Consider the following 13,295-nt stretch of genomic DNA (forward strand, 5'->3'; position numbering starts at 1 on the left):
GCTCAAAGAAAGGTAGTATTCATTAGCTAGGTGGTAACTTTGTGGGTGTTTGTATTATTATTGCTGTTGTTATTATTACTTCTATATGAAGGGTATGTAAGTATAATGTATGCTGTTTTACTTGTACTATAGAAATGCCTTGTGCTTCGAGAAAAGCTAATAGGTTGACATGCTGACCTAGAGAGTTTGTGGGCAAACATTGTCAGAAATAAGACAGGAATATAGGTTTGGAATAGAAGACTAAGGAATTAAAGCAGCCTAAGGAATACACAGTAAGCAGTAATGACACAAAGCACAAGCATCCCTTACTATTTGAAGGTGTCTGGGGGAGATGGGTGGGTGAGGTTTTCATTGAAGAGCCTACAAGATCAAGAAGGGTTTTCTGTATTTCCTTTTTTTCTAAATATTAACAAGTGTCGACCATGATGATAAATGGAAATGGAAGCAGCCAAGGAACAAGCATAAGAGAGACGAAAAATAAAATTGGTAGAATAAGGTGCTTGAAGAAACAGGTAATTATGGAACAATGGAAATTTCTTGAGGATAAACTGTGGGAAGAAGTAGGAAATGAATCCTGTTTTTGGATTTAATGCAGAATATTTCTGAACCGGGGGAGAGAAAATTGTGGGAGTGTGTAATGGAAGGCCTCAGACTTTTAACGAAGTTGATCATCAGGTCAGCTGCTTTAAGTGCTAATGAGGTTGTGGGTTTGCAGCTATGTCACAGCCACTGTCCAGAATGGATGTGTGATTAAATTAAGGATGAATGGGAGTTTTTCCAAAGCACCTTCTAGCTCAGGTGAGCTGGAGCAATGTGAATTTATAATAAAGTATGTTTACTCAGAAGAGCCTCCCATAGTAGCTCAAAAATCATCACTTGACAACGGAGTTAAAGAGAAACAATATTCTCAGCTGAATTAAAGAAAAAGAAGTAAGAGTTAGGTCCCTGCCCTTCCAAAAAAAATATTCTAGTTTGCCACTGGGGACAAACCAGAAGCTAACATTTTTTGCTAAGGCATTTCAGCAAGACATTTCTCTTAATCTATTTGTTTCTGTTGGGTCATAAGATGCTCATGAATTGAGACAACCAAAAATTATATTGGGATTCCTGAAATCAAATCAAATATGATCTGAGCTTAAAATATTCTAAAAATAATTTAAGGCTTAACACATATATTGGTGTGGAGCCAACTCACAATGAAAAAAGGGGTGATCTCTCGATCAACTATGGATGTAATATTAATTTCACCAGTTTTTTGATTGATGATGAAGATTCCATAAGGTGGCTGATCAATTCCTACTCCAGAGATGCGGTATGTAACTTGCTGGTTTGCAGCACAATCTGAATGAATCTGCAGAGAAAGCACAGGTGAAAATATTACAGAGAACAAATAAAAAGTGCTAGGTTTGATAAACATTTGATGTTTATCAACATGATGTTTGATAAACATGCCTATCTTTCTTGAGAACTGTAGAATGTCAGTACCTGTTATCTTTTGGGAAATGCTGGAAATAGTTATTTTTCTAGTTTCAACTCTAGTATTTTCCATAATAGCAAGCAATCTAATAAAAGAAACTCAATTTCTATTTATACCAAATAAGAAAAAAATAACATACCACTTTAATAAACCCAGGACAAGGTAGTCATCATCCATCCATTCATTCATTTATTCATTCTTTCTTTCCACATTTATAATTGATCATATTATTTTCAGGCTTTGTGCTAGCACTGGCACTAGAGTAGGTAATTCCAGTTTACCAGTGTTGTCTTTATATAACTTTGATCTCTTGATCCAAACAATTTTAAAAATGTAGTTTTAGAAGAAAATTTTAAGTAGTTTTATGTAGGTGACAAGACTTATCTGACTCTGTGTAGAAGCCCTTAATTCTGAAAATGGGGAAGATGTATTATCAGAAAATAAGGAAATTTCGCCCAAATAAATGGCTTATTGAAGCTGGATTCATTGCATTCTTTGAAATGCAATGTTGTATGACTCTAAGCATATCTAACTGGAGAGTGTATATCTGTCTGAATGTTTGCGTATATTGTATATGTGTCTATGTATGTATATGTATCTGTGTGTGAATCTGTGTGTGGGGATATATTTGTGAGTGTGTGTGTGTGTATTTATACAAAGGAAAACAAAGGGAAATGAAAGGGAGTATGAAACAGGGTACATTGTGAATTCTTACTTAAAAAAAGCCAAAAGTAGAAATTCAATTCTAATAGATCAAGGCAGAAAGAATACACATTTAAATACTCCCTCTGAGTGTGCTAAGTGTTAAATTCATTATTTAAATCACTGTATTTTTCTACCTAGAATTGGGGATAAATTATGATCATGTATACTTATTTTACCAATGAGGCACTGTCAATGTTTAACTGTTTAACCCAGTGCCTAAATTTCTTAATTTATCTTTTTAATGGCTTCAGTTTTCATACTATGAGTGACTATACTTCTGTTTTGTATGATAAATTCTCAGTGAGTTATATTTATAAAATATTTAAAAGATAGGCTCTTTTGAAACTTAACCCCATCCATTCTGATTTTTGATTTTATGCTTTGGTGTTGATACTTACTTTGGCGATTGGGTTCCTCTTTGAATTGTCTTCACCTCACGACAGGCTGCAGCGAACTTGATCCATTCACGTTTTTGCCTCCTGATTGAATGCCACTTGATGGTGCCATTTTTAGTGTTGTAATCTCTTACCTTGAATAGGCATGATAAAGTAGTAGTATCTATTAACTTTTATTCATAATTCACATGCCACTGAAGTTTTTGGAGAAGAGGGTAATTGTAATATTAGAAAGAGAGGATGTTCAATTAGGAAAATTGGTAACTTTGATAATCTATTAATTTTAGCATAACCTTCATTTTTTACTTATTAGGATGAATTTTCTTTGAAAATGTGTTGTTACTTCCAAACTATTTTCCTTATTTCTAATTTGGAAAAAAATAGATTTGCTGTGTATTACCTGGATTCGAAATTCACTGTTAATTTCCACCACCACCTATAAAATACAAAATAATCGCAACAGTTAATTTTCATTAAGTGCTTTACAATTCATGTTATCCAATCATTTAAAAATCAAATAAATCTTGTGAGTCATTAGAATTATTTTATCAGTCCAGATAGAGATGGATCTAGCTTATCTCCCAGGTATAATGATGATGTTATAGATTCCTTTTCTTTTTGTCTTTACTTTTCAGTTATGCCTGTCTTTTTAATTACTTTTATTTTTTAACCTCTTTCATTCTTCGCCTACACAGATATGTATTATCATATGACCTAAGACATTGAACGCAAGAGGAGTGAGGGTTGGAAATTTAGGCTTTCTTCATAAATCTTGCACTTAAGGAGCTATTCTGATGCTATTCTGTAATATTCAACAGTAAGTTAAGATACTTAAGCTTTTGACTATAGTTTCAGGATCTGAATAGCCATAGATGGAAATAGAAAAAAAAAAGTAGAGTAAAGAAAGCATATAGAACTGAAAGTATCTGACAGGTTTCAGAGTATTTGCTCCTTCATATTCTAATTCTAAATGGGAGATTTTCTAGTATTTTGAAAATCTTAAGATGATAGATTTGCTTTGAAATATGAGAATAAAAAGTTCTAACACGCAAATGATTTCTTTTATAAAAATGAGTTCCTGTTTGATGTTTTATGCTAGCCCTAAAAAAAAAAAAAAAAAAAAAAAAAAAAAAAAAAAGATATAAATGCATCCTTCCATAGCAAGGAGAAGAAATTGTAGGCATGTAGGGACAAATTAGTGGGTAAGCAACTTCTAGCAATCTCTTCTCCAGCATTAAACACTTTCCCTGTTCAACAAATGAGCTACTACTCAAGTAGAGCTCTGCCTTATTTCAGCTTGATCTTGATCTTTACATATGATTTGTAGTGAAAGATCAGGATAATTTAAATTACTTTTCTCTAAAACCCAAAAGCATTTCTAAAAAGATGGATTTTATATATTAAGTTTAAAATGTCAGTATACTTAAGACAGAGTAAAATACCTATCTAAAAATTAGGTGTAGATGTAAAGGTTAATTTGCATTTATTAAGTTTTAACTTGCACTTCAAGTCATTAAAGATAATGTAAATCCTTGGTTTTTATTTCTCTCTAATTAAGAAATTTTCAACTTCTAGTTGAATTTTTTCAGAACTGCAACGTATGAATTTATTATCACAATTAGACTTCATCTGCATCACTGATAGAAGAAATTGAAGCTTGCATTTTAAAAATACTAATAATAGAAACTTCAAGATAGAGTAAGTTACTTTTTATAATTTCAATCTCACCATTAGATAAAAATAAAATTTTGGTTTCCAAGTGCATATTTTTCAAAAATTGTTATAATTGATAATTCAGGAAAATACCTATTTTTTGGTTAATGAGAGTAGTGTGAAGAGATTTTTTTATAGGAATTATATTCTTATGGTATATATTTAATGTTGATTATTATTATCACTGTTACAATGCACTGAATAGTGACTAATTACTAGATAGTGTGTTTAGAGAAATCCATGCCTTCAATCTTCACAAATACAGGTGGTCAATACTATAATTTCATTATCTCCATTTTACAGATGAGGAAATTGAGTTTGGGATACAAATTTATGGCTAAATATCATCCAATACAATTCAGCCTAAATTTGTGCTTGTGATATGGGTTTTACAATAAAATGCAAGATAGCCTATTCCAACTAAATTATTAAATAAGCTATACTATGGAAAATTGACAATACAACTTTGAGAATTCAAAACATTCTGATTTTAATCTCATCTCATGTTAGCCTAACAGGAATGTCCATATATAACAACAACAACAACAATAGTGATTCCAGGGGGAAAAGAAGTAGATGGTTCAAATGGTTTAGATAAGTAACTCAAATGTTATTGTTGAGTCCCTCTCAGGTACAGAATTAAGATGATGTTACTTCATGCTACCTGTGGACTCATGAGAACTCTATCTCTCTCCCACTTGTGGATATGGAACGGGGGTGTAGGGATACCTTATTTGTCTATTTGGAAGCCATTTCTTCATAGCTACAGAGTTATGTAGGCATGTGTTCTCTGTCTTGCACTTCCCTTCCACACTGAAGTGTCAGAGCCTACTGTTTGTTTTGGAGAACTATGCCTGGTGACTAATAAACCTTCCAACTTTATGAAGCTGGGTCATTCTTTTTCCCATGAGAGGCAATTTAGGCAGAAGACCAAGTAAGTTTCACCATAGTGTCAGGGTCCCAATTGAATTAGTAATTAAGAAACTGCCAAGTCTGCTTAAAAATATGTTGTGTTGACATAGCCTTATTGTTTTGCTCAGAGTCTAGAATAAGCGATGAAACAAAGTCACTCTTGGACTTTCAAAGGCAAAATAATGAGATAAAAATAGTGCTTTGTAGAGTCAGAAAGCTTTCAATGTAATTCTTAAGTTCTCTAAGCCTTAGTTTTCTCATTTGTAAAATGAGAGGGAGAATACATTATATAAAGTTACTTTCCAATTCTAACACATAATCCCTGTGTGCAGTAGGAAAATATCAGTTATTTGATCATGGAAAAGGCATGGTAAACTTGTGGGTTTAAAAGATTATTCTGTCCACAGGTGGTAGAAAGAGGCAGGATTATAGGCCACAAGTAGTTGAGTGTTCCACATCAAAACAGACCAGAGATGAGGCAGGGAGGAACAGAAGCTGTGACAGTGTGACAGTGGTAACAGACAGGGAAGATCAAGGCAGAAATTCCACACAATTGAAATGGATGGGACTTGAGAACAAATAGGACATGGGAGTCAGGAGAAAGAAGAATCTCAAGTGATGGCAGTTTCAAACTAAGAGGTGAGGCGCAAGGCAGTAGCAGAATGTAGCAGATTAGAACACATGGACTTTGAGATGCTAGAGAAATGGCCAGGTGAAGGTGCTTAGCAATTTGAAATATGTATCAGCACCATGAACAATGTTCAGATCTCATATGATCTGCTCAGGTTGGACAGTTTAAATCATGGGAGAATTTGAAGACCCTAAAGTAGGGAATACAACAAAGAAACAGCCTCTGGCCGAGCATGAAACAAGGGGAATTCCTACATTTATAGAATAGGGAACAGCAACAGAAACAAGCAAAAAGAAAAAGAGAAAAGAAGTGGCCAAAGTGGGAAGAAAATATAATGCAATGTTCCAGATGTCAAAGGAAGGGAGAACTGAAAGAGATATGGGATGTGAACATGTGTCAGATGACTTAAAATCCTGGAGTGGAATGAATCCCGAGGTTTTGTGTGACCTCCAGAAGTATCCTTTCAGTTTGATGGAATGGGTCCTTCTTGACTGAAAGGGATTGAGGAATAAACGGGAGGGGAAGGGGATATAAAGATGGCTTCTTTTCCAGGAAATTGGACTACAAAAGGAAACAGAGACGGGATGGTAAAATGAGATATGGCATCCAAGGAAATACTCTGGGAGAGGGACATGTGGATTTTTGAAGGTGAAGAAAGAAAAAAGTAGGAGATTTTTATTTGAAAGAGAGGTTCAAAAAGAAAGTACTTGGTAGGAGTGTAACAGAGCAGGAGAGAATTGGCAGAAAGAAAGGAGAGAGGGTAAGGAAGAGAAGAAGGATGGAGGTTAAAATCAGTAGACTGTAAGAGGTAGTTGAAGGACATCATCTGATTGATCTAGACCTTATCTGTAGAGTAAGTATAATCAGGGGAGCAGTTTGGATTCCTAAATGAGTTGGAAATAGGTACTATGGAGGCTTATGATGGAGATTCACTTAAAAATGAATACAGGCATTATTAAGCTGAGCATATCTCATCTCTCTTGTCTACTGGGTGTGTCCCTCTGTGCCTCTGTTTCATTGGCTACTTATGAGACTAAAGCCCTTTCTAATTCAAACATTCTAAGAAAGTAGTGAATATAATTCACTTGAAGTGCATCCTCAATGTCCTTCCTTCATTTCTATTTAAAGAGCCAATCCACATATATTAAAAAAAAAAATCCACAGGACACTAAATTGCATGCTAATTTCAATGGTTCTCTAATTAAACTCATTTTTAGGTCATTTTTTCTCTTTTGATACTGAGGTTTACATTTCTTTGCAAACAATAAAATGGTCTTGAAAGTAATAAGTAATTTCTATGAGGCAAACCTCTTGTATATAATAATTGGGAGATGGTCTTCCATAGCCACTTGCCAGTTGTTAAGCATCAAATGCTGACATATTTGATAACTGTATTTTACATCATAAGGATGAACTTGAGACAGAGCCAAAATATAATAATTTGCTTCTTTTTAAAAAACTCCTGTTTTGTCTTTGTATTACTATCAGTTTGGAGTTGATATACCTTGATAAGTTGAGTTTTCTTATTTGCTATTGGTTTATTTATTTATTTGACAAAAATATGTATTGAATGTATATTAAGTGGCTTCAAGGCTGGATGAAAGGGCTTAAGCCCTAAAAAATACTGTGGCAAACCTTAGATGAAATGTAAAGTAAATGTAATAAAACACCATAAAAATAAGTGTTAGGGAAATTCAACCTTATTATTTCTATGTTTAATTTCTTGATCACTTTTTGGAATGTGTAGGGGGAGAGAAATATAAACTATCCCCAAATTGCCTTCTGATGCCCCTACTTTGTGTGATTAAACATCTAGTGAGCAGTCTTGCCCTGGTGCGAGGCACTACAAAGGATACAAAAATGAATCAGACACAGAATCTGCCCTCAAATAACTTACAGTCAAGTAGTTTTATGAGCCACCGGCAGCCATTAATTTGTAGAGATGCAGTTTTTCATTAGCCAAGTGTAAAAGGCTGCACCCTATTCTCATGGACCAATTGAAAATATAGATCAGTAGCCAATGGCATTAAAACTACTTCGACCTGCCTAAGTCCTTTAAAGGAATTCGCAGGGCAAGCAAACCACCAAGAGTGGCATGTCCCAGCACTCTGTAGGGCGTTCCCTCATTGACAGAAGCATAATAAGTAACTGCAATGCTGAGCATGCGTTCTGCTTATTCCTTAGGCAATACCTGTTAGGAAATGGGATACTCGGCACCGATGTCCTTGGTGAATGTATAGTGGAGAAAGAGTTACCAGAAATTATGTGCTCTGGGTATAGACAAGAGTGTTTTCTTTTCTACATTCATCAGCCTTGTTAAAAAGGTGAACCTTGTCCCTTAGGGGCCAGGCCTTCAAATTTATTGAGACAGCATCTCTCAATGCTTTTGGTTTTTCTGTTACCTAAGTTGGGCGTGGCAAAATGTTTTACTCTGTGGCAACCAATTAAATGATGGGAAATTTGTAGTTCCTGTTTTTACAAAGGTGCAAGAAGATGCTGATCCTATATCTGCAGTGAAATAATAAAGCTTTTAAGAACACTATGAAATGGAAATGGTTTTCCTGAAATACAAATTATAAATTTTGGGATGCCTGGATGGCTCAGTGGTTGGGTGCCTGCCTTAGACTCAGGTCGTGATCCCGGGATCTGGGATCATGTCTCACCTCAGGCTCCCTGCAAGGAGACTGCTTCTCTCTCTGCCTATGTCTCTGCCTCTCTCTCTCTGTGTCTCTCATGAATAAATAAATAAAGCTAAAAAAACACAAGTTGTAAATTTTATCGAACAGGTGAGCAAAAATATCTTCATTTTCTATAAAATATTTTACTGACATACTGTTGTCTATAATTAGCATCACTATACTATGTGCAAAAGAAAACATAAAGAATCCTCCCTTTTTCTGTTTGGTCTGTACTAGTTTGTTAGCCCTTCTCTTGCTTTAAGCATCAATGAACACAATTATGGAAATTTAAAATGTCTGGTTCAAGTAAGTTGATGAACTATGTAATGAAGTATGTATTTTTTCTGTGTATTTTAACCTGCACGCTGAGAAATACTTTGGAAACTCCTGCTTCTATCCTAATTTATTTCAGTTAAGTGAAATTGTGGAGCTGGTTTATCAGCTGGCCAGAGGTGTTCTTTCTTTCTTTTGTTTAGAGGTTTTCTTTTGAAGGCAAGTATTAACCATGCAAGAGCATGATATTCTTGGAAATCAGTAAAGATAGATTTATTTGTTCTTGGGTATAAGCTGCAGAAGTTTGCCTTTCTATAAAAAGACACCTTGAGTTTGTACTGATGTGTGGTGACTAATTGAATCTGGCAAAGTTGCGAATAATTTTCAGAAATCATTAGAACTATAGAAATTCTACTGCATAAAAAAAATTATACTGCATCTATTTTGCTTTCCTACAGTGGGGCCCTGCCATACATTATCTCATTGTTACAACCGTTCACAGAGATTTCTTGGGTATGCTACCTCAGTGACATTGTTCTGTGGTCTCGAATGCATTCCACATCCTCCCTTTTCAATACGCTAATTTAGCAGCTACAGAAAAAGAAAGAAAAATAAATGAGGGTCCAGTAACATTTCTTTGGCTTGCAGTGTTATAACAGGTGTAAGCTCTTGTCTTTCTAGGAGGCTTGTCTAAATAACGGAGTAGTCCTGTGACCAGCTTGCTTGTTTTAAGAACAGATCTTTCAGCTTTATTCTCCTTGATCTAACTCACTAATCTGAACAAAGCCTAAACTTTCAGGTATATTAAACCGATTACATGACGTACATGTAAATAGATGGCTGCTCAGCTCTCAAATGGATTTGCATTAAAGATATGACCAGTTTAAATGTCTTAAAGGTTTTAAAAATTGTCCAAGTATGTCCAAGTATGCTCCCTAATGTAGATTTTCACTTATTATAGACTTTCAGCAGAGAAGAATAAAGACTTTTTTTTTTTTTTTTTTTTTGTAAAAGCAAATCTTCATGGTGAGGCTAGCAGAAAGGCAAGTGGAAGAGTTTACCACTATAGTGGTAGTTAATTTTCAGGGGAAAATATTTTATTTTATTTTTTAAAATATTTTATTTATTTATTTGAGAGAGATAATTTTCATAAGATGGAGGAGAAACTTATGATTGATTCCAAAGTAAAATATGGCAATAAGGAAACAATCCACAAACCAAAAAACCAAAACTATCCAAACTTAGAAAATAAAGTGTAAATGTCCAGAAAGCTTTTCTACAAAGAAAGGTCAACGAGAATACATGATTTTGATAAAATGATACATTTTATGAAGAATGACTAATTTGACAGTGTTTAAAGGAATTTCATAGGATGTAATTAATTAGAAATAATCATAAAAATAAAGAAATGAGATATTTTATACATTTAATGAAAGCACGAAGCATATGAATAAACTCTAATCAACTGAAACTAGAATAGGCCTTAATGGATCAGCTTTATATGAAATTAAAAATAAAAGTATTTAATTACCTTGCGATATACAGCTGTCCCTATGCTCAAATAACATAGGGTATAGTGCTTGTTAATCCCTACCACATCCCAAATTATGATATTAACTGATCCTAAAGATCCATTTAAAAAGTTCATGATCCAGGGCTGGTCTTTGAAGCCAGTTTGGAAGAAAAACTACCAGCTTATTGATGCTTATCTGTAACAAATCCACTGGTATTACCTCTCTTACTTAATAAACTGAATTCAAACTAACCAGCATACTTTGATTCAAAGGTCTAACTTGTTATTATAGAAACCCAACAATCCAGTTCAAAAATTAAGCAAGTAGAAACAAATATGAACCACAGCACTACATCCTGCCAAATTGGAGGGTGATTTATCTGGCACTTGCCTCTTTGGATTACATTAACTTTCCTGTGAGAAAGACTATGATTTAAAATTCTCCAACCTGTATGAAATTTGATATGACACCTACTGTTATCTTAGTTATCTCTAAAAAGAGAAAATTAATAACGTATAAGGGAGACAGTGATATAGCATCACATTATATTTGTCTAAACATCAAATATACAACTTTTATATCACGATCATTACTTTCCAGTAGTAAGAACCAGTATCATAATAATTATACTTACTCCTTAATTACAGCTATTCCTTCACTTATTATATCATTTTATCATTTATAAATCTCCCATACTGCCATGTTTTTTGAGATTAAAAAATGTTGTTTTAAATAAAATCATAGTTTAGCAGTGTGGGGCTTTTGCTATCAGTGATATGGATACCAACCACATATAGAACTGATGAGATTATTTGGATTGTGAGGCCAGTCACAAACTGCAATGATTTAAATTTATATGTATCCTATATTTATGCTTTAAAATTATAGTGAATCTTCCAGTAAAGATACCCAGAGAATGAGAAAATGTTTAGGGTAAAGATCAGGACACAGCCGCGATGTTAGTTTACGAGCCCACCTGCAAAAAATAATTTGAACAACAAAATGCTATCAAGTGGTGATAAGACTTTTCCAAATTTAGTATTTTCCCAGCATGACTTAGCACTGACTTCAGTGTCAGAGATGTGATATGATGAGTTAACACTGATGCGTTAATATGCTCGAGTCTTCAATTAAAGAGAGAAACACTACTTAAAAATCTAGTTCGTAAAATCACCATGTCATTAACATAAACTTTTAATGGGTTTAGGTTAGAAATAATACTAAATAACACTTTCTAAAAAGTTCTCCCTTGTTTACAATGAGCATGATTATGAGGGTTTCTAACAGAATCCACTTACCAGAAAAATGAGCAGCACTGTGGCTGTTCTTAAAAAGTGCCAGTCCATTGCAGCTGGGTTCTCTTACATCCAAGACCAAGAGAGTTTTGTTTGTTCTCTGTTCTTTTTTCTTTCCCCCAATCAACTGGTGTCTGATTAAAATAATTTCTCAGTAGATGTTCTTACATGCAGGCTTTGAGGTGTTTCTGCCTTCTCTGGGAGAAGAGCACAAGGTACGTATAACCAGTCTAGATCCCCACCCTAAAAACTTGGGCTGGTCTCCGTGAAATGCTTGACAAGATCATCATTGCTCCCGGTAAAAGCTCAGGACACACCCTTCTTCCAGCTGAAAGGCAGCTCTCTGTGGGGTTGGAAGATTCACTCCTTTGATGAAGGTTTTCAGTGTCAGGCATTTAAAATGATCAGAGGGATGGAGAGTGATACAATTGATAGGGACTTTGCCCCCTATGCTCTATTTACAGGTAGTTTAAGCTCCTTCATTCTTAAAAACCCAAGTATAGTCTGGAGGCTGATATTCAAAACAGATTATCCGGTTCATACTCATAACCAGACGCTCAGGTCTTAATCAAAAATCAAAAGCTTTCCATTTCAGTGGATGTTAGAAAATATTCAGTCACTTTTTAAAGATATTATCAAAGAACCAGAAAATTTGCTGATGTTAAGAGTGAGGGTTCTTTTTTTTAAAAAAGAATTAATCCAAACAAGCAAAACTATGCTACTTACAATGATAAGGTCCCCTGCATAAGTCTCAGTTCTCTTTAAGTGGACAGCCAGAATCCAGAGAAGCCTCTGTTTTTTCTCTGAGTATCTTCTCTCCCCAATTATTATTTTTCTCTCTTTAAGACTTCACCCTTTTCAAATGTAGTAAAACAAAATTTAAAGTATCTAAGCCAGATTAATAGTAAAAGTCAGAGCCACCAATTAAAATCTTGTTGGCCATTTTACGAATGAAGATCAGTGCCTGAAATGCTAATGGAAGCACGGAAAGCTGCTGTGCAGGTGAGGTGGGTGAAAAGGCAATGACGAGTCCCAAGCACAGAGCCAAGAATCTGGATAGTGAGCCAATTAGAACATGGGTAATGCACTGAAGAAATGGCTGCCCACACACACAAATGGGAGATTGAATGCAGCCCTGAGCTTTCCGAAGAGTGACTCTCACAAGGCAGCATTTGCAAATGTTCTTGGGTTACCCTCTCTTTACCCAGCTATGTCGGGTATAAATATTGTGAGTGGCAGGAAGTCTCGAGATGGCAGTGTGGAACAAGAGACCCATCTGATAAGATGTAGATTATGGTCAAAAAGATGCTAACCATGTCCCAGAAAGGGAGGGTGTCTCTGAGGGTCAGAACCTCTACAAATTGCTGTCATTTCACAACAGATGTGTGGCAAAAAAGGTTACTCAACAGTGATTTGAAATATTATGCTCTTCCTCATGGGGCTTAGAGAGAAGGTGCTATGATGTCCATTTGTAGTATTGGTGAATAAGAATGCTTATAAGAATTGGTTGATATGAGTAAATGAAATGAAAGGAGAGGGTCAGGCTAAAATTCTCTTAGTAGAGTAAGATAGAATGTGAGTATCGACCTATGACTTAGTCTGAGCAATATATTAGTAGTAGGATTGTATGACCGTGAATGGCTGAAGACTCACTGAGCACCAGAGATGAAAGAATCTACTCTTGCAGCTTTGCATGGCATGA

The 13,295-nt window shown here is 34.9% G+C and overlaps 1 protein-coding gene across 1 annotated transcript in view; it reads right to left on the reverse strand.

Moving 5' to 3' along the window:
• The window catches only part of DSG1 (desmoglein 1), a 35,209-nt gene extending 22,635 nt beyond the window's left edge, over positions 1–12,574 (reverse strand). Inside the window, 6 exon segments of the mRNA XM_025429239.3 lie at positions 1,196–1,351; positions 2,581–2,618; positions 2,621–2,711; positions 2,978–3,013; positions 11,597–11,790; positions 12,320–12,574. Of these exon segments, the coding sequence (XP_025285024.3) occupies positions 1,196–1,351; positions 2,581–2,618; positions 2,621–2,711; positions 2,978–3,013; positions 11,597–11,644 (369 nt within the window). The 5' untranslated portion in view covers positions 11,645–11,790; positions 12,320–12,574.
• Between the last annotated feature and the right edge of the window lie 721 nt (positions 12,575–13,295).

This window comes from Canis lupus, chromosome 7 (assembly GCF_003254725.2).
Source record: "Canis lupus dingo isolate Sandy chromosome 7, ASM325472v2, whole genome shotgun sequence".
Lineage (NCBI taxonomy): Eukaryota > Metazoa > Chordata > Mammalia > Carnivora > Canidae > Canis > Canis lupus.